The 22,823-nt window shown below is 32.3% G+C and overlaps 2 protein-coding genes across 4 annotated transcripts in view; one reads left to right on the top strand and one right to left on the bottom strand.

The window, feature by feature from the left end:
- The window catches only part of jvl (javelin-like), a 265,244-nt gene extending 248,372 nt beyond the window's left edge, over positions 1-16,872 (bottom strand). Inside the window, exon 1 of one of the 3 annotated variants that reach the window (XM_065515097.1) lies at positions 15,401-16,872. In XM_065515097.1, the coding sequence (XP_065371169.1) occupies positions 15,401-16,060 (660 nt within the window). In that variant the 5' untranslated portion in view covers positions 16,061-16,872. The remainder of the gene's footprint in view (positions 1-15,400) is intronic. The other 2 variants (XM_065515100.1, XM_065515099.1) reach the window with 2 other exon arrangements.
- Positions 16,873-19,756: 2,884 nt separating this feature from the next.
- On the top strand, positions 19,757-21,302 carry LOC135949609 (uncharacterized). Its single transcript, XM_065499207.1, has one exon. It carries the CDS (start codon positions 19,810-19,812, stop codon positions 21,181-21,183), a length of 1,374 nt encoding a protein of 457 aa, XP_065355279.1. The 5' UTR covers positions 19,757-19,809; the 3' UTR covers positions 21,184-21,302.
- Positions 21,303-22,823: the final 1,521 nt, after the last annotated feature.

Here is a 22,823-nt window from a genome sequence, read left to right as displayed (position 1 = left end):
TAAAGACCAAATTATTTTTCAGATACTCTTATTTTTGCAAAATCTGTTCCACTCTATAGGCGTACAAATGTCACGTACGATGATATGGAATTGCCCATATGTGGCAGCAGCAAAATTTCAGAATTGCCACTTGCTCAAAAAAATATGAGACACCCTTTATAAGTTTTATTTATAAACAAATAATATTTTTATAGAGAAATAAATGTTCTTTCTATTTTAAATATAATTACCAATGATACAAAATTTCGAAAATAAATAATATATACAATTTAGTAGCTGCCTTAAAATTACTGTAGAAGAAAGAATTTATTTATTATTCCTTTTAAATAAGCGAAATAAACAGTTTTTTTCTCTATTGAAAACTTGTGTTTTCTAAGATAGAGGGTTTTGAATATAGTACCTCGATATGTATTTCCAAAATGAAAAATCGATGTTAATTATATTTTGGAGTTTAAAATCATCTTAAAATGTTTATTCTTGTAACAAAATCAATATTATTTTATCATATATTTAATTATTAACTACCCACCACTTCCAATCTTGTGGCACTCATTGAAATATTCACCACCTACCACCATGCATGCACCACATGTTTTATTGCGTTACGCTCTATTCTGTACAGTCAGTATGTTTTGTAATCATACAGAGTTTTTTTTAACTCCTTTAGAAAAAGTTCTCTTTCATCAATTTATTAACGCATACATTCATACATACATATTTATAAATTCTACCAAAAACAGTCAACGATAATAACAATAATAGCAACAGCTACAATTTCGGCTTCGTTGCTCACCTGTCTCGTCACCGTTGTTGGTTGCACTTTTTTATAATTCAGTTTTTTCCAAAATACAAATATGTTTTTTATTTGTGTGTTTTGTTGTTTTTATTAACCATTCCTTGCAATTGTTTTGTTTTTATTTACTTCGAATAAAAATTGTTTTTTTCTTTAGACTGACTAAATCAAATAATAAATAGATAAGTGTGTTTATACAAAATGTGACCAATAAGTTTTTGCGGCCAGTTTTGTGTTATATTAAAAAAAAATTAAGTACGGTTGGTTGAGGAATTGCATAATATGTAGAGGTATCATGGGGTCAGGGTCCTCATAAGTTGTGCCAGAACTTTTATTGTCTTATCAGGTTGTTGTGATCTGTGATCGCGGTATTGATGCGATATGCAGTTGCGGCAAAAGAAACCAAACATTTGTTACAAAGGGCTCTATAAATATCGAAATTTACATCAAGGAATGTTTACAAAAGGGGATGCTTCTAAGACTTCTTAAGGTGTCCACTTATTTTTGGCCTAATTTGGCATCCTGTCACTATGTTAAGCAAGGTCTTGAGTGGTGCAAGAACAATAATGTGGCCAACAGAGGCAAATTCTCCAAACTGCCTGGAGCTAAATCCAAGATAATTGAAGAGTACAAAAAAGGTGTCCAAAAGTTTGGTAGATTTTAATCGGAGATGGACTACGTGTTCGAACAAAGTGACAGAAAGCTCTATAAAAACCTAAATGGAAGGGTTTCCGGAAAAGTTTCATAAATTCATCACTATTGATTAGAACTATAAAAATAATATTTTTTGTAAATTGTAATAATAATATCAATCATATAAAAAAATCAAAGTAGTTTCATTTTTATTAACATACTAGTTGACCGCTTCGCTCGTTAGCTATTTTACCAATGTTAGTTCTTCAAGTTTCTCCAACCCACATAAACCTGCCTGTTCTTATTTATTTGCAAATAAAATATCTAAATTTGTACTGCATACTTTAGGGAGCTTTTTTATTTAGTTGACTGGACTCAAAAAAAGAAAATTTCCGAGTTTTACCGGAATATTTTGAATTTTTTTTCTTTACAAACCATCTCCTGAAAATTTTTTTCGATCTCAGTCCTTATATAATACAAAAATAACCCACTGTTACGAAAATGAACACAAACCAAAATATCAAATAACGGTTTGCATATTAACGGAATAAATACTTCAAATATTTTTTTTGTGAGAATTTTTATTGCAGTTAAATTTTGTTGTGAGTTCATATCGATTCTTATCCACGCGATTTTTTGAGGCAGCAACGTGATTAATGTATAAATATAAACAAACCACTTCATAATTTTCTTTAAAATGCGATGTAGTTTATTCTGAATAACTGTTGATAAGTATTGTATTCATTTATCATACAAACCGAAGAAAAGCTATTGCACATATTTGCCTGCTTTGAAAATACTTATTCGCAATTAAATGGAAATGGCTCTACAAATAGTAAACCAGACTTTATACGTTCAACTAAATTGGATGCAATATTGCATACGTTGTAAAATCAGTAAATAATCCTACATTAGCAGACCCACTGTAGCGGTCAATCAAAGCAAAGTTGAAACTTTTAGTTACAGACTAGAGGAAAAGTGGAAGAAATGTACGCTTTATGGAAATTACCTTCAAGGGCACCTTAAATTTTCTGATGTGGTCACAACACAGCCCTCAACTTCAAATAGTGGGCTATTGACAAAGAGAAATAATTTTTCCACATAGATTGTCGAAATATCACACTGTTCTTCGTGCAGGTGGTGAAGAGTGTTCGTTGGTTATAGTTAGAGGTTACGCGCAGTAATGAAGTTATGTATTTTTCCGAGATAACCATTAGTCAGACCTCATAGGTCATCATTTCCACTTCTTGTGGAGGCACGAGGTGTTTATAACGGTAGTAGTTAGGTTAGGTTATAAAGGCAGCTAGTTATCAACCAGCTCACTTGGGTCCATGAAATTGGTCCCTTTGTGTTACCCTAAGGATCATGCTCAGGACCTCAAGAGATCCATCACATGTCAGAACTGGGTTCAATGCCGAACCAACCTGACGCACGAATGAACGAATCCATCCTCCTGACATCCAGAGTAGATAGATCCGCTATGCCGTGCAAAAATGGACTACCTATTGTCGCAGTCCGCACCCCTGCTAAGGCAGGGCAAAGACAGAGGAGATGTTCAATCGTCTCATTCTCGTCTTCATCATGGCAACTTCTACAGAAGTCATTATATGGAGTATTCATTCTCCTAGCATGCTCACCTATCAAGCAATGCCCCGTGAGCACTGACATCAGAGCTCGTAGCCTAGCCCGAGATAGCCCCGTGAGGGACATTGACCTATGATGGTCGTAAACGGGACAGGTGAGTCTCGATATCGTGCAGTTTGTCAAGTTAGACCATCTGAGTTGAGCAGACTCAAATAATTTACACTGTATGATTGACTTACAGCAAGACAGCGGTAAACCGACCAAGTGGTAAACCGACGTGAGCCTCTTTTGGCCAGTTCATCCGCAATAGCATTGCCAGGTACACCAGAGTGACCAGGCACCCAGAATAACTCCAGGTAGTAGTTACACAGGATAAACTACTTACTTGACTTTACGGGGTTGTTACCGTTTTTCTCTAAACTCTGTGAACGACTACTCACATTGTTAATAACTATTGTCTTCATGTAAGTAGGCATTGTCGAAGAATTGTCCCTAGGTCGCGTCCTTCCTAAGATTTATAATTGCGACGAATCTGGACCAATCGCCTTCGATGATTTAGCTGCGCTGATGGCAGTTGGCGTGTAAAGATGTAGTGTGTCAGAGACTGGAAGGTTTTGTAGTTTGCGAACAACACATGTCTATCTCACCGTGATCGTCCTAGTTTGTTTCGGATGTCGTCACGCTCATCTGCGATTCCCACTCCATATTCAGGATATTGCGGCCGCACTATGAATATTCGACAAGCTGAAATGAAGCAAGCCGCTGCTGCGTTAAAGGTTTCGCGGAACTTACTGTCTATTTGGTGTATGTTGGAGAATATTGAAAGATAACTGCTTTCTTTTGGTTGATGAAATTACGGCGTCGGTGACTGAGACCGAACCGTAGATTACAACATGTCAATTTCTGAACTCATGTTTCAGTTCATCGATCATCCTAATAACTGTATCCATTTGGTTTGCTTCTCCTCATTGATTTTGGAAGTCTTCACGCTCATCTGCGGTTTCCTCCTTCTGCAGGAAAGTGAAATATCCGAACTTTTGACAACCCAACTTAAATTTGTCAATCACAACAGAAAATTTCGGTCATTAAGTCTGAATGACTCAGTTATCACAACCAAAACTGTTTTCTCTGTGTAAATATTGTAGTTGGTCCCATTATTCAAACACATACATCTAAAAGATGAAACATTGTTCATTGTAATAAATACAATTTAGCAGTTAATGCAACTGTTTGTTTAAATTATTTTATTATTTTATTTAGACACAAAAAAAAACTATGAAACATTGTAGAGTCAAGTCGAATACAGTCGAGTGTAGAGTATAATTAAGTTGAGTATAGTGGAGTATAATTTTTGAAAAAAAAAAATCGAATGGAATGATTAATAAGAGTGAGTATAAAAACTCAAGTAAGTACTCATATTGTGGTGTTTAGTGTACTTATTGCTCTTGTTATTGTTCTGGTTGGTTGATTGCATTTGGTGGTAACAAAAGTCCGATCACCCGATGTCGTTTTTTTTAATATTAGTTTTATTTGTCTATATATTTTTGCTTTTATAGGTACAAGTGGAATAAATAAATAGGGTTGTATTTATTTTAAATAATAACCAGAAAAGCGTAGTAATTTTATTAACAATATGGTTTTTCGTAATTGAATTAAATTTCGTAATTATAGGAATTAATTTATATATGGGGGATTTCATGTCAAGTGAACCAACTTTTGAAATCGATGTCTTCCGATCGGGATGAAATTTGCACCAAGGTTAGCTCTATTGGATAGTAACTCAGACACAATTTTTCAACAACATCGGTCGAGAACTCTCTGAGTTATAGGGGGTAAAATTTTGACAATTTGGTCAAACAGGGGTTTTTTCTTATCCATGTAACTTATTACCTATTGTTCTTAGCAAAATGTGTTCCAAATAGTATAGATAGCTATTTCTTCGATCTTTCGAAAAAAAATATTTAAAAAAAAAAATAAAAAATTTTTAATATTTTTTTTCCGAAATCAAAAACTTTTTTGACTTTTTTTTAAAATACGCTATTTTTTTTTATTTTTTTTTTTTCTTAAAATAAAGTTTAGATATTTTCCTTGAACACCTACTTGGTCGCTTAGTGGGATGCGAGTGGGATATCTATCAAAATAAATATTTTGTAACTCAAAACATAAAATTTTTGACTTTTTTTGCAAAATCAAAAACTTTGTTGACTTTTTTTTTTCAAAATGGACATTTTTTTAATCTTTTTTTTTAGGTCAAACAAAAGCTTAGATATTATCCTTGAAGACCCTTTTGGTCGCTTAGTGGGATGCGAGTGGGATATCTATCAAAATAAATATTTTTTAACTCAAGACTTACAATTTTTGACTTTTTTTTTTGCAAATACGATTTTTTTTCCAAATGGGCCCTTTTTTTAAAATTTTTTTTGTAGTCAAAAGAAAGCTTAGGTCCATTCCTTTAAGATATTTTTAGTCCCTTAGTGGGATGTTTTTGATTTCGGAAAAAAATATTAAAAATTTTTTATTTTTTTTTTTTAAATATTTTTTTTCGAAAGATCGAAGAAATAGCTATCTATACTATTTGGAACACATTTTGCTAAGAACAATAGGTAATAAGTTACATGGATAAGAAAAAACCCCTGTTTGACCAAATTGTCAAAATTTTACCCCCTATAACTCAGAGAGTTCTCGACCGATGTTGTTGAAAAATTGTGTCTGAGTTACTATCCAATAGAGCTAACCTTGGTGCAAATTTCATCCCGATCGGAAGACATCGATTTCAAAAGTTGGTTCACTTGACATGAAATCCCCCATATGTATATTTAAAATTAATATTCAGATCATCTACAAATTCTAGAGAAATTAAAACTTTTTAATAAATTATCCATGACGTACATACATTTGCATCGTCTATTAAATAAGCTGCCGCATGTAGTGATTTGATATCAGTTATTTTTATTTTAATATCTATATATAAAAGAGTAACGTTACTGACTGACTGACTGACTGACTGATTCATCATCGCACAGCCCAAACGGCTGAAGCTAGAATCACGAAATTTTAACTGTGGGTTCCTCCCTCTCCAAAACGATCCGATAAGAAGGGATTTTTGGAAATTCGAACGTTTAGGGGGTAAAAAAGGGTAAAAACGGGTAAATTCGGTAACCTTATATCTTCAAAACTAATAAAGATACAAAAAAACTTAAAATAGCATGTTACTCCATTTAAAAAATAAGCTGACAGGTGTTTCGTACTTTTTGGAAATTCGAAACTTTTAGGGGAGAAAACGGGTAAAAACTGTATTTTGGTACTTTTTTTGCACCCTATGTATCTTTTAAACCAATAAACATAGAAACAAATTTTAAATCGTATTCTTTAACTAACAAAAAATAAAAAATATAAGATTGGTACTTTTTGGAAATTCGAACCGTTAAGGGATAAAAATTGTGTTAATTTTTGGTACTTTTTCATAAAATATGTTTTTCTATAATTTGACATAGACATACGAATATTTTATTATGAGCTCCCACCACGTTACAGAAATTTATTTGAATGAAATTGTACCACCTCAATGGGGATAAAAAAGGTACCAAAAAGGGGATAAAATCGGGAAAATACATTATATTTGAAATTATTAAGCCAATTTTGATAATTTTTTTAACGTTGGTTCCTGGATTCATACAAAAATTAACTAACAGCGTGTTATTTGCAACTCGAGTACCAAGGTGTATATTGGGCCAAATCCGGGTAAACAGTTTGGCACTTTTTTTAAAACATATTTATTCTTGGGCACATTAACACAGATTTTAATATTTTGATACATGCCTATAGCATAAACAATTTTGGCAAAATGGAATATTTTTAAATTTCAAACTTGAGGGGTGTTCAAGTAAGAAAAGGGAAATTGGTACTTTTCTCCTAATGGTACTTTTTTAAAATTTTAAATTATTTCAGTTATCGACATTAAAGTTAGCTGATATTTATTTGAGTGAAGTTAGTGTTAGGAATAGGGGATAATATTTAGGTACCAAAATGTGTGAACTGAACTATAGGTACTTTTTTGTTCATCTAATGGTACTTTTTTGAAATTTTTATAATAATGGACTTAGAAACATGAATTTAAACATATATGGTCCTAAGTGAGTGAGATTCTAGCGGGGGACTTTTTGGTACTTTTTCTTTATTGGAATGGTACTTTTTGTAATTTCTTCACCAATGAACCTAGAAACATGAAATAAAGCTTATATATAAACCGAGTGAGTGGAAAACCACAAGTGTGGGTTTTTTGGTACTTTTTCTATATTCTAATGGTACTTTTTTGAATTTTCTATAACTATGGACTTAGAAACATGAAATTAAGCATATATGGTCATAAGTGAGTGAGAATTCTAGGGGGAGACTTTTTGGTACTTTTTCTTTATTCTAATGGTACTTTTTGAATTTTCTATAACTATGGACTTAGAAACATGAAATTAATGTGTGTGAAGTTAGCTCCGTCAGTTAGCTCCGTTTTTTAACATTACCTATGTTAATGTGTAAACTAACATACTTCGTACTCAAAGACTGTTAGGTTAACAGAGCTGCATTAATATCAGCTCATTTAACATTTTATGATATAAAATCAAAATAAAATGGTTTTACCGATCATTCAGTTTAAATATATAATAACAATTTTTTTAAAAATTAGATAAAAAAAAATTAAATATTTATTTATGAACTATCGTTGATTTCTTTGCTTTTAGCGTATTTTTATACCAGATACATGAGAGACACATGGACATGAAAAAAAATTAAAAAATTCTAAATTGTGGTAAAACTAGTCATAATAGGGTGGAAAGGCTTGATTTCAGAAATGTACAGTTTATATTCAGAATTTATTTCATATTAATTTAAAAATAGTGAAATTTCACATTTTGTTAAAAGGGCAGATGGAAATTTGGAAAAAATGGTTAAATTTTGGAATTGTGCTCGATCTTGCCCTAATACGGTGGAATGCCATTACTTCAGAGAGTTCAGAACTGTTTAGCATATATTTAGAATTTATTTCAGATCGGAGTAATTACACTTTTAAAATAGTGAAATTTCACATTTTGTTAAAAGGGGCACATTGAAATTTTGAAAAAATGGTTAAATTTTGAAATTGTGCTCGATATAGTCCTAATGGATTGGAAAGCCATTGCTTCAGAGAGTTCAGAACTGTTCACCGTATATTTAGAATTTATTTCAGATCGGAGATATATAATTTTCCATATAGTGAAATTTCACATTTTTTTAAAAGGGGCACATGGAAATTTGGAAAAAATGGTTAAATTTTGGAATTGTGCTCGATCTAGTCCTAATGGGTTGGAAAGCCATTGCTTCAGAGAGTTCAGAACTGTATAGCTTATATTCAGAATTTATTTCAGATCGGAGATATATAATTTTCCATATAGTGAAATTTCACATTTTTTTAAAAGGGGCACATGGAAATTTGGAAAAAATGGTTAAATTTTGGAATTGTGCTCGATCTAGTCCTAATGGGTTGGAAAGCCATTGCTTCAGAGACTTCAGAACTGTATAGCTTATATTCAGAATTTATTTCAGATCGGAGTAATTTGACTTTTTATAGTGAAATTTCACTATATGGAAAATTATATATCTCCGATCTGAAATAAATTTCACTATTTGAAAAGTCAAATTACTCCGATCTGAAATAAATTCTGAATATAAACTAAACAGTTCTGAACTCTCTGAAGTAATGGCTTTCCAACCCATTAGGACTAGATCGAGCACAATTCCAAAATTCAACCATTTTTTCCAAATTTCAATGTGCCCCTTTTAACAAAATGTGAAACTTCACTATATGAAAAGACAAATTACTCCGATCTGAAATAAATTCTGAATATAAGCCACACAGTTCTGAACTCTCTGAAGCAATGGCTTTCCAACCCATTAGGACTAGATCGAGCACAATTCCAAAATTTAACCATTTTTTCCAAATTTCCATGTGCCCCTTATAAAAAATGTGAAATTTCACTATTTGGAAAATTATATATCCCCGATCTGAAATAAATTCTGAATATACGGTTCACAGTTCTGAACTCTCTAACGCAATGGCTTTCCAACCCATTAGAACTAGATCGAGCACAATTCCAAAATTTAACCATTTTTTCCAAATTTCCATGTGCCCCATTTTCCATGTGCCCCAAATTTAACCATTTTTTCAAAATTTCAATGTGCCCCTTTTAACAAAATGTGAAATTTCACTATTTGGAAAATTATATATCTCCGATCTGAAATAAATTCTGAATATACGGTTCACAGTTCTGAACTCTCTGACGCAATGGCTTTCCAACCCATTAGAACTAGATCGAGCACAATTCCAAAATTTAACCATTTTTTCCAAATTTCCATGTGCCCCTTTTAAAAAAATGTGAAATTTCACTATATGGAAAATTATATATCTCCGATCTGAAATAAATTCTGAATATACGGTTGACAGTTCTGAACTCTCTGACGCAATGGCTTTCCAACTCATTAGGACTAGATCGAGCACAATTCCAAAATTTAACCATTTTTTCCAAATTTCCATGGGCGCCTTTTAAAAAAAATTTTAAATTTCACTATATGGAAAATTTTATATCTCCGATCTGAAATAAATTCTGAATATACGGTGAACAGTTCTGAACTCTCTGAAGCAATGGCTTTCCAATCCATTAGGACTATATCGAGCACAATTTCAAAATTTAACCATTTTTTCAAAATTTCAATGTGCCCCTTGTAACAAAATGTGAAATTTCACTATTTGAAAAGTCAAATTAGTCCGATCTGAAATAAATTCTGAATATAAACTAAACAGTTCTGAACTCTCTGAAGTAATGGCTTTCCAACCCATTAGGACTTGATCGAGCACAATTCCAAAATTCAACCATTTTTTCCAAATTTCAATGTGCCCCTTGTAACAAAATGTGAAATTTCACTATTTGAAAAGTCAAATTAGTCCGATCTGAAATAAATTCTGAATATAAACTAAACAGTTCTGAACTCTCTGAAGTGATGGCTTTCCAACCCATTAGGGCAAGATCGAGCACAATTTCAAAATTTAACCATTTTTTCAAAATTTCAATGTGCCCCTTTTAACAAAATGTGAAACTTCACTATTTGAAAAGACAAATTACTCCGATCTGAAATAAATTCTGAATACAAACTAAACAGTTCTGAACTCTCTGAGGTGATGGCTTTCCAACCCATTAGGGCTAGATCGAGCACAATTTCAAAATTTAACCATTTTTTCAAAATTTCAATGTGCCCCTTTTAACAAAATGTGAAATTTCACTATATAAAAAGTCAAATTACTCTTATCTGAAATATATTCTGAATATAAGGTGAACAGTTCTGGACTCTTTGAAGTAATGGCTTTGCAACCCATTAGGACTAGATCGAGCACAATTTCAAAATTTTACCATTTTTTCCAAATTTCCATGTGCCCCTTTTAAAAAAATGTGAAATTTCACTATATGGAAAATTATATTTCTCCGATCTGAAATAAATTCTGAATATACGGTTGACAGTTCTGAACTCTCTGAAGCAATGGTTTTCCAACTCATTAGGACTAGATCGAGCACAATTCCAAAATTTAACCATTTTTTCCTTTTAAAAAAAATTTTAAATTTCACTATATGGAAAATTATATATCTCCGATCTGAAATAAATTCTAAATATATGCTAAACAGTTCTGAACTCTCTGAAGTAATGGCATTCCACCGTATTAGGGCAAGATCGAGCACAATTCCAAAATTTAACCATTTTTTCCAAATTTCCATCTGCCCTTTTAACAAAATGTGAAATTTCACTATTTTTAAATTAATATGAAATAAATTCTGAATATAAACTGTACATTTCTGAAATCAAGCCTTTCCACCCTATTATGACTAGTTTTACCACAATTTAGAATTTTTTAATTTTTTTTCATGTCCATGTGTCTCTCATGTATCTGGTATAAAAATACGCTAAAAGCAAAGAAATCAACGATAGTTCATAAATAAATATTTAATTTTTTTTTATCTAATTTTTAAAAAAATTGTGATTATATATTTAAACTGAATGATCGGTAAAACCATTTTATTTTGATTTTATATCATAAAATGTTAAATGAGCTGAAAATAATGCAGCTCTGTTAACCTAACAGTCTTTGAGTACGAAGTATGTTAGTTTACACATTAACATAGGTAATGTTAAAAAACGGAGCTAACTGACGGAGCTAACTTCACACACATATGAAATTAAGCATATATGGTCCTAAGTGAGTGAGAAGTCTAGGGGGAGAATTTTTGGTACTTTTTCTTTATTCGATTGGTACTTTTTGTAATTTCTTCACCAATGAACCTAGAAACATTAAATAAAGCTTATATGGAACCGAGTGAGTGGGAAACCACAAGTGTGGGCTTTTGGGTACTTTTTCTATATTCTAATGGTACTTTTTTGAATTTTCTATAACTATGGACTTAGAAACATGAAATTAAGCATATATGGTCCTAAGTGAGTGAGAATTCTAGGGGGAGACTTTTTGGTACTTTTTCTTTATTCGAATGGTACTTTTTGTAATTTCTTCACCAATGAACCTAAAAACATGAAATTAAGACCGGAGTGAGTGGGAATCTACAAGTGACTGCTTTTTGGTACTTTTTCTATATTCGAATGGTACTTTTTGAATTTTCTGTAATAATGGACATAGAAATATGAAGTTAAGCATATATGGTCCTAAGTGAGTGAAAATTCTAGGGGGAGACTTTTTGGTACTTTTTGTTTATTCTAATAGTACTTTTTTGAATTTTCTATAACAATGAACTTAGAAACATGAAATTAAGCATATATGGTCCTAAGTAAGTGAGAATTCTATGGGGAGACTTTGTGGTACTTTTTCTTTATTCGATTGGTACTTTTTGTAATTTCTTCACCAATGAACCTAGAAACATGAAATAAAGCTTATATGGAACCGAGTGAGTGGGAAACTACAAGTGGGTTGTTTTTGGTACTTTTTCAATATTCTAATGGTACTTTTTGAATTTTCTATAATATAATGGACCTAAATATGAAACTAAGCGTATATGGTCCTAAGTGATTGAAAATTCAAGCGGATACCTCATGGTACCTTTTGTTTATTCTAATGGTACTTTTTTTTAATTTTCTATTGCAATGGACTTAAAAACATGAAATTAAGCATACATGGTCCTAAGTGAGTTAGAATTCTAGGGGAGACTTTTTGGTACTTTTTCTTTATTCGAATGGTACTTTTTGTAATTTCTTCACCAATGAACCTTGAAATATAAAATAAAGGTTATATGGACCAGAGTGAGTGGGAATCCGCAAGTGTATACTTTTAGTACTTTTTCTATATTATAATGGTACTTTTTTGAATTTTCTATAACAATGGACTTAGAAACACGAAATTAAACATATGTATATGGTCCTAAGTGAGTGAGAAGTCTAGGGGGAGAATTTTTGGTACTTATTCTTTATTCAAATGGTACTTTTTGTAATTTCTTCACCAATGAACCTAGAAACATTAAATAAAGGTTATACGGACCCAAGTGGGTGAGCAACTACAAGTGGGTGCTTTTTGGTACTTTTTCTATATTCTAATGGTACTTTTTGAATTTTCTATAACATAATGGACCTAGAAATATGAAATTAAGCGTATATGGTCCTAAGTGATTGAAAATTCAAGCGGATACCTCATGGTACCTTTTGTTTATTCGAATGGTACTTTTTTTTAATTTTCTATAGCAATGGAGTTAAAAACATGAAATTAAGCATACATGGTCCTAAGTGAGTTAGAATTCTAGGGGAGACTTTTTGGTACTTTTTCTTTATTCGAATGGTACTTTTTGTAATTTCTACACCAATGAACCTAAAGCCAGGACCCGAGTGAGTGGGAAACCACAAGTGGGTACTTTTTATATATTCTAATGGTACTTTTATTGAATTTCCTATAATAATGGACCTGGACTTTACAAAAAATAGAAGAATTTCAAAACCGCGGTTTCGGTTTTAAAAAATTAAAAACCGATCGGTTTCGGTTTTGTGATAATTTATTAAATCTTAAGTATTATAGAAAAAAAATTAGTTGATAATATAGGAAATGATATACAAATCTAAAATTCAAGCTTGACGGGTTATGGTTTAGTGAATGCGAATTTAAAAGTGATAATCAATGGTACTATTTCCTTATTGCAATGGTACTTTTTGAATATTTTATAATAATAAACATAAAAATTTAAAATTAGGAACACATTTTGCATTTTCTATAATAATGGACCCAGAAATATGAAATTAGACATTTACAATTAGATTCACAACGTGAGACTTGATAGTACTATTTCTTTCTTCTAATTGGGGTGGCGAAGCGCACCGGGTCAGCTAGTATTATATATTTTATGTTATTATTTGCTATTGATGTTACAGAGATGACCACAAAAAGAACAAAATTAAACGCAAAGCTTAAAACGTGTCAACATAAATAACACTGTCCAACAAATTGAGACTTTTTGATTGGAACAGAATAGCGACCCTATAATTCTGAAAGGGCATGTTGAGTAGATCATTTTTGTAAAATAAACTTATAGTTCACCTGGTCGGAATTTTTTTTACAGTGGGTCAAAGTTTTAATTTTTTGATCGAAGGGAGCAGTATACTAACTAAAAAAAATGTTGTAAGTTAATGTCTAAGAGAATTCTTATTGTCAGAGTTATATTGTGGAATTTTATGGGGATCATTTTTGTGGAAGATCTTAACCCTCTAGCTCCTATCCTTAGGGGTCAATTTAACCCAACTGGCTGAACTGGCAACTGGCTGAAATCGGTCCATTATTTCACTTAGCCCCCATACAAATGCCATTCCGAAATAGGACTTTATCGGTCATAAATGTTTAATGTATGTAGGTATCTACACAAGTTTTGCTCCAAATAAGTTTTGTATATACCGAATTCATGTCACCAAATTTTATTATGATCGTACCGCTTCCCTAAATCACTACAACGTTCATAAATCTCATAAAAATGTTGGTATACACATAAAATTTAACAAAAAATAACTTTCATATAGACATACATAAATCACACGACCTAATTTCATGGTGATCGGTCAATAATTGGTCTTAGCTCCCATATAAGGCCCACTTCGAAAGTTACTCACGAATATAAATTATTGAATTTTTAAAAGAAAAATGTTACATAGTGTAGGTTATTATATGGTCGTGCTAGACCGAAGATACTTTCTTACTTGTTTGTTAAGGAAATTTTAAGATATTTAGGGGAAAATTCATTTTGATAATAATAAAAAAACATATGGAAAAATCGTACGTTTGTGACCCATACGTTCACGACCGGTACTTAAGCCAATTAAACAAAAACCAATAGAGATATTTTATTGTGATAGAGACCTACATTAATACACTTTTGAAATAAATTAATCGCTTTCAAATATTCCGTTCCATTTCGTAGATTTTTATATTTCGCTACTGTCAGTCAAAATTGACTTCTATTTTGCGTACGTTGTTATCACATGTTTATAGCTATCATTACGAAAACTTAAACTTGATGAAATCCATCTTTTGCACTAAACATAGAGCTACCAAAATGCTATCGATTGGCAAAAAAATGCTAGGAAAAGTTTTGTTTTCTTTATTCTTTGGACATCGAAAGCCTATGTACGTTCGTTCGTGACACCATGAAAAGCCCATATGCTTTATCATGAGAAGTAAATGTTTGTAATTTCGTTTGTAATTTCTACAATATTAATTTTCGACTATGTAAACTGTATATTTAGAATCCTTCAGCCTCAACGACTCTAATGGGAAATGAAAGTTCACCATTAACTTAACAAAACTGCCAAAGGGTATTGAAAAGTAAGCTCAAATTTAATATTTATGGCCTCTTGAAGTTGGGCCATTTTTTTACCATTTTTTGCACTATGAGTTAAAATTTAAAAAAAAAAAAACGTACCTAGGTATAAATATATAAAAATATTTAATGAAATGTAATTGTGCTTATTGTTGCATTAAACTCCAATTTGGAAAAATATATTTTTTCCTTTATTTCAACAAATGGTGGGCGGTAAAGGCGTGGGCAAATATAAAGAAATTATTAATTTGCACTACATGACATTCGTTGTCTTTTTCAGAAAAATTTTAAACTATTTACAGAAAAGGATAGCCAGGAAAAAATTTAGATTCCTCAACAATATTTTTTAAAAAAAAAAAAGTAAAAAATCATCGATTTTTTGTTGCTCATACTTTACACAATACCTAAATTTTTTAAAAATGTTCCAAAAATTAAAATCTAATTCGTTTCTCTCCACCATATATCATCGCCAACTATGTATTTCTTATTGAATAAAATATAAACATATTTTACTTACCTTTTTCATATTGGCAACAGCTTCTTCGGCTGCTTTTACGGCCACTTGAGCGACACCCACACCATCGGCCGAAGTGGCATGTGTTGATGGCGAGGTGGCATAAATGAACAAGGGCAAAGAGGTAAAGTTGCGCAATGTATCGCCAGAGTCCTTAAAACGGCGACATAATAATAAATTCTTGGCTTGCGTTTCCGGTTGCTGTTGCGGTTGATGGCGATAGTGTTGTAAAGCCAAACCTGAGTTTGCTACACATGCTGTGTTGTTGTCTATATTGTTATGATCTTTAATAATGCCACACCCATGAGGCTGCTCCTCATCTTCAATATCTTCGCCGGCACCAACATCATCATCAGTATTTTTATAATCCATTGATTGAGTGTTGGTCGTAGAACCGTTAGTGTTACATGTAGATGTTGTTATTGTTGTTGTAGTATTGTTATTATTATTGTTAATGTTATATTGTTCGTGTGGAGATGACGCTGAAGTCGATGCTAAAATAGTTGGCGATGGTGTATGATGCGTGTTAAAACAATGACTATTGATGGTACTGCTGCTGCTGCCACATATGGTAACACTGGAGGTGTCATCGCCACCGCCACCATCTCCACTGCCGCTGCCACCGCCTCCACCCTCGTCTTCATAATGTATCAATGTTGCCATAGAATTTTAACAACAAACACAAAATGATCGTTTATTTTCAAGCAAGTTTTGTTTATAAAAATCAATTTATGTTTAATTAAAAGTAGGTATCGTCACTAAATTATCTACTTTTAGAGCTTAAATGGCGATTGCTTACGACAAAACGAACTGTAAAGGAATCACTATAAATTTATTTTGTTTATAAAAACTGCTTGAGTTGGTCTTTGTTCTGAGTTAAACAAATTCCTACTGCTTTTGTTTAAATGGACGGTTAGTTGTTGTTGTTTTAGAAGCATGTTGTTACAAACATGCGTCATAAAATCTTGAACATTTGTTAGATTTATTTTTCACTTTTTATCAACGATTGTTTTACAAAATTGATGGATAGACGACTCTTTATTGTCTAGTTACAAAATTCACCATTCACTCGATTTCACTCACTGCTGTTGTAGGTATTTACTTTATTGTAGTTATACACGATTTATCCTTTGAAGCGACAATGTTAAACTTTTTATCATGAATTCTTTTTATGCTGAAATTCTTGCACAGACAGGGAGTAACCCACAAACATATCTTAGCTTGGTGTTGAAAAGAAAAGCTCGACAGTGGAGGAGGAGACACACCAAAACTCACAAAATTAATATTGCAAAAGATGGAGGAAAGCGAACGGCAAGAAGTAACCGCAGAAAAAAATTGTCACGATAGCAAAAATTGCACTTTTTGCAGGCTTATCAACGATTTATTAATCATTTACTAAGATATTTATACTAACATTTTAATTAATTATTATTTTTACATTTCAATACATTTTTTCATATTTTTTTTTTTTTGGTTAAAGTTGTAATTTCTTTTACCGATTTTTTCCTGACATTACAGACAACTTTAGAGACTTTCTTTTAACTTTGAAATTTTTTCACAAAATTCTTTGTTATATTTGTAATCGTATTTCACTAATGTTATCTAAATGGTAATAAAATTAGCTGTTATTTATTTTGTTAATTTTTAATAAATTTTCTTAGTTTTGCCACCGTTGTTTTTTATTTTTTGCTTCGTGCGACGGGTGCGATTACAAATTTTGTTTTATCTTTCATTCTTCTTTGTTCCTCATTCGTGAAATTGGTTATACTGACAATTGACAGCTGGTGTTGAATATATTGCCAGGTTAAAATTTCAGTAAACAAGCGATTTTTTTAATATAAAAGCGTATGTAAATCGAATAAATTAAGTTCAAAAATTACAGATAAATTATAATAAATTAACATAAGCCTAATTAAAAATTTACTTTCAAATTATATAAAATAAAAAGTTCAAATCATTACCAAAAAATCTATAAATTAAATATGAAAATTAAATTGCAAGAAGGAATGGTTAGGTACACTGATAAAATCGTATGCATATGCGGATAAATGTAATTTTAAAGTCCAATTGGACTATTTACTTGAATATGTATTGGAAATTAGTAAATTTACAAAAGATAATTCAGAATTATGTTGGGTTAGTCTATTCAGCCGAACTATACTGGTAATCACAGCACACATCAAAAAATTAAAAACGCAGACACATTTATCCTATCGACTTTGCAATGCGGCTACAAAATAAGGCCTTTAGGAAAGTCTCTACTGCATATTTCCCCCCTAGGTAACCTTAAGGTATCAAGTTTCTTTAATTAATGCCCGTAATTTCTACAAATAGATATCTATCAGTGCTTAGTTACTTATGGAGTAAAAATATTTAGTAATTTTGATCCGTAGATATGCATTTGATATTAATGTCAAGTTACCTTTTAGGTAAATCTATCAGCTGGGTATTTCACACCATAGATATCTATTTGTTGAAATTATGGGCATAAGTCTTATTGGTCGATTGTGGATGGCGATCGAACTTCATTTGCGTTGCCAGAGGGCAGCCATAAATTTCTGGTTGCCAGTTTGGCAACAGTAATGATACCTGCCAGTTGCCATCTGTAATACCATTTAGGCAAGACAACTTTAGTTCGGTTTCCGTTTAGGCAACATAAGTAAGTTTGGGAATCTTAAAATGGATATTAGAATTATACTGTATTTGGATCGATGAGCTTATCATAACAAAATAAATAGTTAAACAAATTTCTACCATAATTTATGAACTTAGACATGAACGTAAAGTTCAAGGAAATCTGCTAAATGCTCACGATCCACATATATAGAAGCAGAAGGCATTAATCCAGTTTTACTCGGCATCCTACAACAATACGATATCGAAGTTTAGATAACATCACAGAAACATTTGTTGTGTCAACGTGACTTTGTGTTCCTTGAGCTCCTGAAGATGACGTTCAGATGATATTTGAAGGCAGCTTTAAGGTTTATATAACTTCACTTTGACAGCTTTTAATATTTTCCACTGGTAATCACTTAATAAATGTTGTCCAGCGTAATTGTAAACTTTATTGATGTTTCTTTATTAGTTTCTGAATTAAGTTTTTTGTCAGCAATTTCTGGCCGAGTCTGTGGGAATCACGATGGCAACGCCTGGTTAAGCCGATAGAGAAAGCGTTAGGTTCACCATCATGTCCCCCACGAAATCACTGTACAAAAAATAGTAATTTTGAACCCAAAAAAATAATCTCAGCCTTCAACTATTTTCGCTCTATTAATACTAACATTTTATATTTTAATTTAGAGAAATCGCGACGTTTACTTTCGTTGGCGAACGATGTATTAGGCAATGAAGTAGCTTCATCTGGAGAAATATTTATCGGCGAAACAGATGAATCGCGATATAGTGATCTGCGTAATCTGAAGTTATTCTCTAAAGAATGTCGTCTTGGTGGACTGATGCTTAAATCACGATACACACCTTGAATGAATTGATCAACATTATCATCCACAGATTCGTCATTTAACTGATGTTTCTTCTGCTCACTCCATTATGGTTCTAGGGCGTTCTGGGAATCGGTAGACTCGCAATTGGGAGCATGAGTTGGTTGTCAAAGTACAGGTAGATATGTCAGATCGTCGTGTATATATATATTAAGGGGTTTCGTTATTGCTAATCAGCACTATCTTATTTTTCTAATTTCAGAATAAGCCTAGTCTGAGCTCAACCTGAAGCCGACCCTGTATTGGACACCAATTATTCCATCCAATATTATTTAGCAATAAAAAACAATTAACTAACCTAACGAAAGCTAGTTCCACTGTCTCACTCCTGTACCACTTATTATTTGGCTCTTGCCATGGCTTTTAACAAAACAAACTTAGAGAAGTGATCCAAAACAATAAAAATATAATTTGGCGAAAAATTATAATGTGGCGAAGTGTATCAAACATACTCCTAGTTTGAATGTTTTTCAACTTTTCTTATATGAAAGAATTTTTACCAAAAATATTTGTTTTCAGAAATAAACTTTATAAACTGCTGAGGCAGAAAAGGAGATACGAAAAGGAGGCCGAACTGTAATTAAAGTTACCGCTAATATACCGTTACAGAAATAATCCAAATTAGCATAACCGTTACCTTTTAACCGATTCGAATCGGTAGCCAACCTTGATCAAACCTAAAATTTTATTAAAGCCACAATTATTTTTATAATTTCGTTAATTCGTTGTATATTTTTACAGTGTATAATAATCAGCAGCTGACCAGTGCAAGTCAAGTACTCGATAACCAAAGTAAATATATCGATTACTGCATTTATATTTAGTGCCGATAAAGAGTATTGACATTTACTTTGCTGATGTAAATAAAAAAGTTTGTGGAAAATAATAAAGAAAAAAATAATAATAATAATGTCTTTGGTGGCTTATGATGCTAGCAGTGGCGAGGAATCCGATTATGAGGATGAGAAGGCTCCAAAAGCTATTATTGTAGAAAAACCATCTATAAAAACTACACTTGTGCAACAACAGGATAAAGTTTCTGCCACCAATGGCCATATAAGTGATGAGGATGATGACTTTATTCCACCTGCCGAAGAAAATGAAAAGGAATTTGTTAATAACCTATCAAAGCTTTTGCCTAAACCAAAAAATAATATAAATCTAGCAGATATTCTGGAAAACTTTGCCAAACCCACCTTTACTGCGTTACCCACCCCAAAAGCCGTCAGCGCACAAGTGGATATTGAAGAAGATGATGATGAGTTTCTGCATAAGAAACCCAGTCAGGAAATAATTGAGAAGCCCAATAAAAATATTGAAGTTAAGAAAATGCCCGTCAAAATTACTATACCATCTTTGAGAAATTTCCAAGATGTTGAAAAAGAAATGGCAGATAAAGCTAAAAACAAATCGGCCATAAATCAAACAAGAACTTCAGGTTCATCAGGACTGTTAAGTATATTGCCAAAGGCGAAGTCAGAGCAAAATTTCGCAAAAGTTGCCAACACTACCAGTGGAGAAAACAAAACCACAACTGCTAATAACGCAGTAAAGCCAACAATGCCTGCTTTCGTACCTGACGCAGTAAAACACAGACGCCCGGCCACCAACACGGAAGACGTCGATAGAATCAAACCAATTAAAAAAAAGTTACTCAATCAAACAACTAAAACTCAAGCTTCAAATAACAAAAATGCCGATAGTGATGAAAGTGGTGATGATGACAACACAGACACCGGTATTGGTGACTTTTTCTCCTTTAACACCGACCAAAGTCTTCCAGAAGTTTCAGCCACAGAAATTAATGCCTTAGTCGCCAAGAAGGCTGCAAAAATGGTTGAGACTACAACAAAATTTCTGAAGGCATCCGAAGTTCGAAGTTCAAATGAAGTGGAGGAAATGCAAGTTGATGAACAAGAATTAGAGGCATCTAGAAAACGTTATCACCAGGAACAGCAGTTGCATCCAGAAGCTTTACAGGCCTTAGTCGGCGGCAGTACAAAACGAAGACGTCAGCAACAGACAGACATTCAAGTCATTGACATAAATAGCTCGCAGGTGTTGCCCAATAAAGATGAATGGATGCGAACAGCCTTGGCTTCATCGACGACCTATCAACCTACTGGTGTATTGGTTGATGAGGAGCCTGCAACGGGTACTAGACGCAAACATCAAATTACATATTTGGCTCACAAGGCGAAGGCGAATGAGGCCGAATTGCAAGCGATGTGGTCCGCGAATCGTCAAAATAGGCGGGCTACTCAGAACAAATATGGTTTTTAAATTGGTTTTTTTATATATTTTCCTTTAGTATTTAAATAAAATAAGACATTTTGCAAATACTTCTTTAACTTACAAAATGTTTAGGTAAATATGCAAACTTGTACTAAATCATAATCTGACTTTTAAACTCTTGTTTTGTTACATTGAAAAAATGTGTTTCTCAATATTTAGTTCCAAAGATTAAGCTATGGTTTAAGAAATTTCTATAGTTTGATTTAGTTCAAGGCGAGTTTATTGTACAGTAAATTCGCCTTGATTTAGTTAATTCCAAAATACACTTCGATTTTTGATTCAAACAAGTCAAATTTAAGGGATTTGGCATAAATATATGCCCCTTGTTCTGTAAATCGAATCCGAGTAATGTTTTGAAATCACTCGATTTACAGAAAATTGACGAATATCATCGACACAATTTACATTTAAATTATATTTGTTAATATATCTCTTTGTAATTATACAAACGTATACATTTTAGGAGATATTCACCCTTATCGTGGTTGGCGTAAACGTCTTAGTACGATAGTTTAGTACTATATTAAAGAAACAGTTTGCATTTTATCTTTAATCTAGTACGAAACTGTCGTAGGCGTAAGACGTATACGCCAACCACGATAAAGGTGATTGGACTTTTAATGTTCTATAAATCGAATCCGAGCAACAATTTCGTTTTTAAACAAAATCACATATTTTGGTGATCTGTAGATTGTTTCAATGCATTAAATCGTGCGATTTGCAGAAATCACAGAACAGTGGTATCATTCTATTGTTTTAAAATCATATTTTTTACATTTTGTGTTCGGTAAATCTAATCCACATTATTACAATGTACATAATCGCGCAATTTTCAATAGTTAAAATGGTGCTATTTACAGAACATCAAAATCGCGCGATTTTCTCAATCGATCGTTTTTGAAATCACTCGATTTACAGAAAAAATATTTTTTCCTATATATCCCAGAGTAGTAAGTCTGATATATATAAAATGTGAACTTTTACAGTAAAAAATATATGACAATATTCTGTAAATCGTGCGATTTTCACAACCTACATTTTTCGACTATTCGTTTTTGATATTACTCGATTTAGAGAACAGGGGGCATAAACTGTTTCGGGGACATATTCTGTTTTCTGCCCCAGTTTTGTTTACTCGAAAATAAAACGAGAAAGTCATGAGAGATACCAGTACTGTGAATAATTTAAACGAATGCTAGATACAAATAATGGAATTTTTGAAATACAGACTTTTGTGTAATGGCAAATCGCGCGGGTTTCAGAATATAAAACAGTTAGTTGGGCATTTGCAACTCACATGCGATTTGACATTCCTGCAAGTAAAAACGATTTAATTCCGTAAAAAGTTATTTCATTCCGTACAAATTTTTCGTTTTTTGAAAAAAAAATTCCCCTTTTCTCATTTTTCCTATTCAAATTCTATTTTTAAAAAAAAGAAAAGGGAAAAAACTCCCGGGGAATTTTTTTTCATAATTGGAATTTCACATTCGATTGCATCTGAAACCGGGGGATTATTGCCTTATTCGTTTGCTAGCTATTTTTTTGGAAAATTTCATTACAAAAAGTAAACAATTAGTAAATCTCGGTATCAAGCAGTTAAAATTAAAATGTACAAGTTTTATCCACTG

The sequence above is a fragment of the Calliphora vicina genome, chromosome 1 (genome assembly GCF_958450345.1).
Source record: "Calliphora vicina chromosome 1, idCalVici1.1, whole genome shotgun sequence".
Taxonomy (NCBI): domain Eukaryota; kingdom Metazoa; phylum Arthropoda; class Insecta; order Diptera; family Calliphoridae; genus Calliphora; species Calliphora vicina.
The sequence above is the reverse complement of the archived record's forward strand: the minus strand, read 5'-3'. Positions and strand labels throughout refer to the sequence as shown.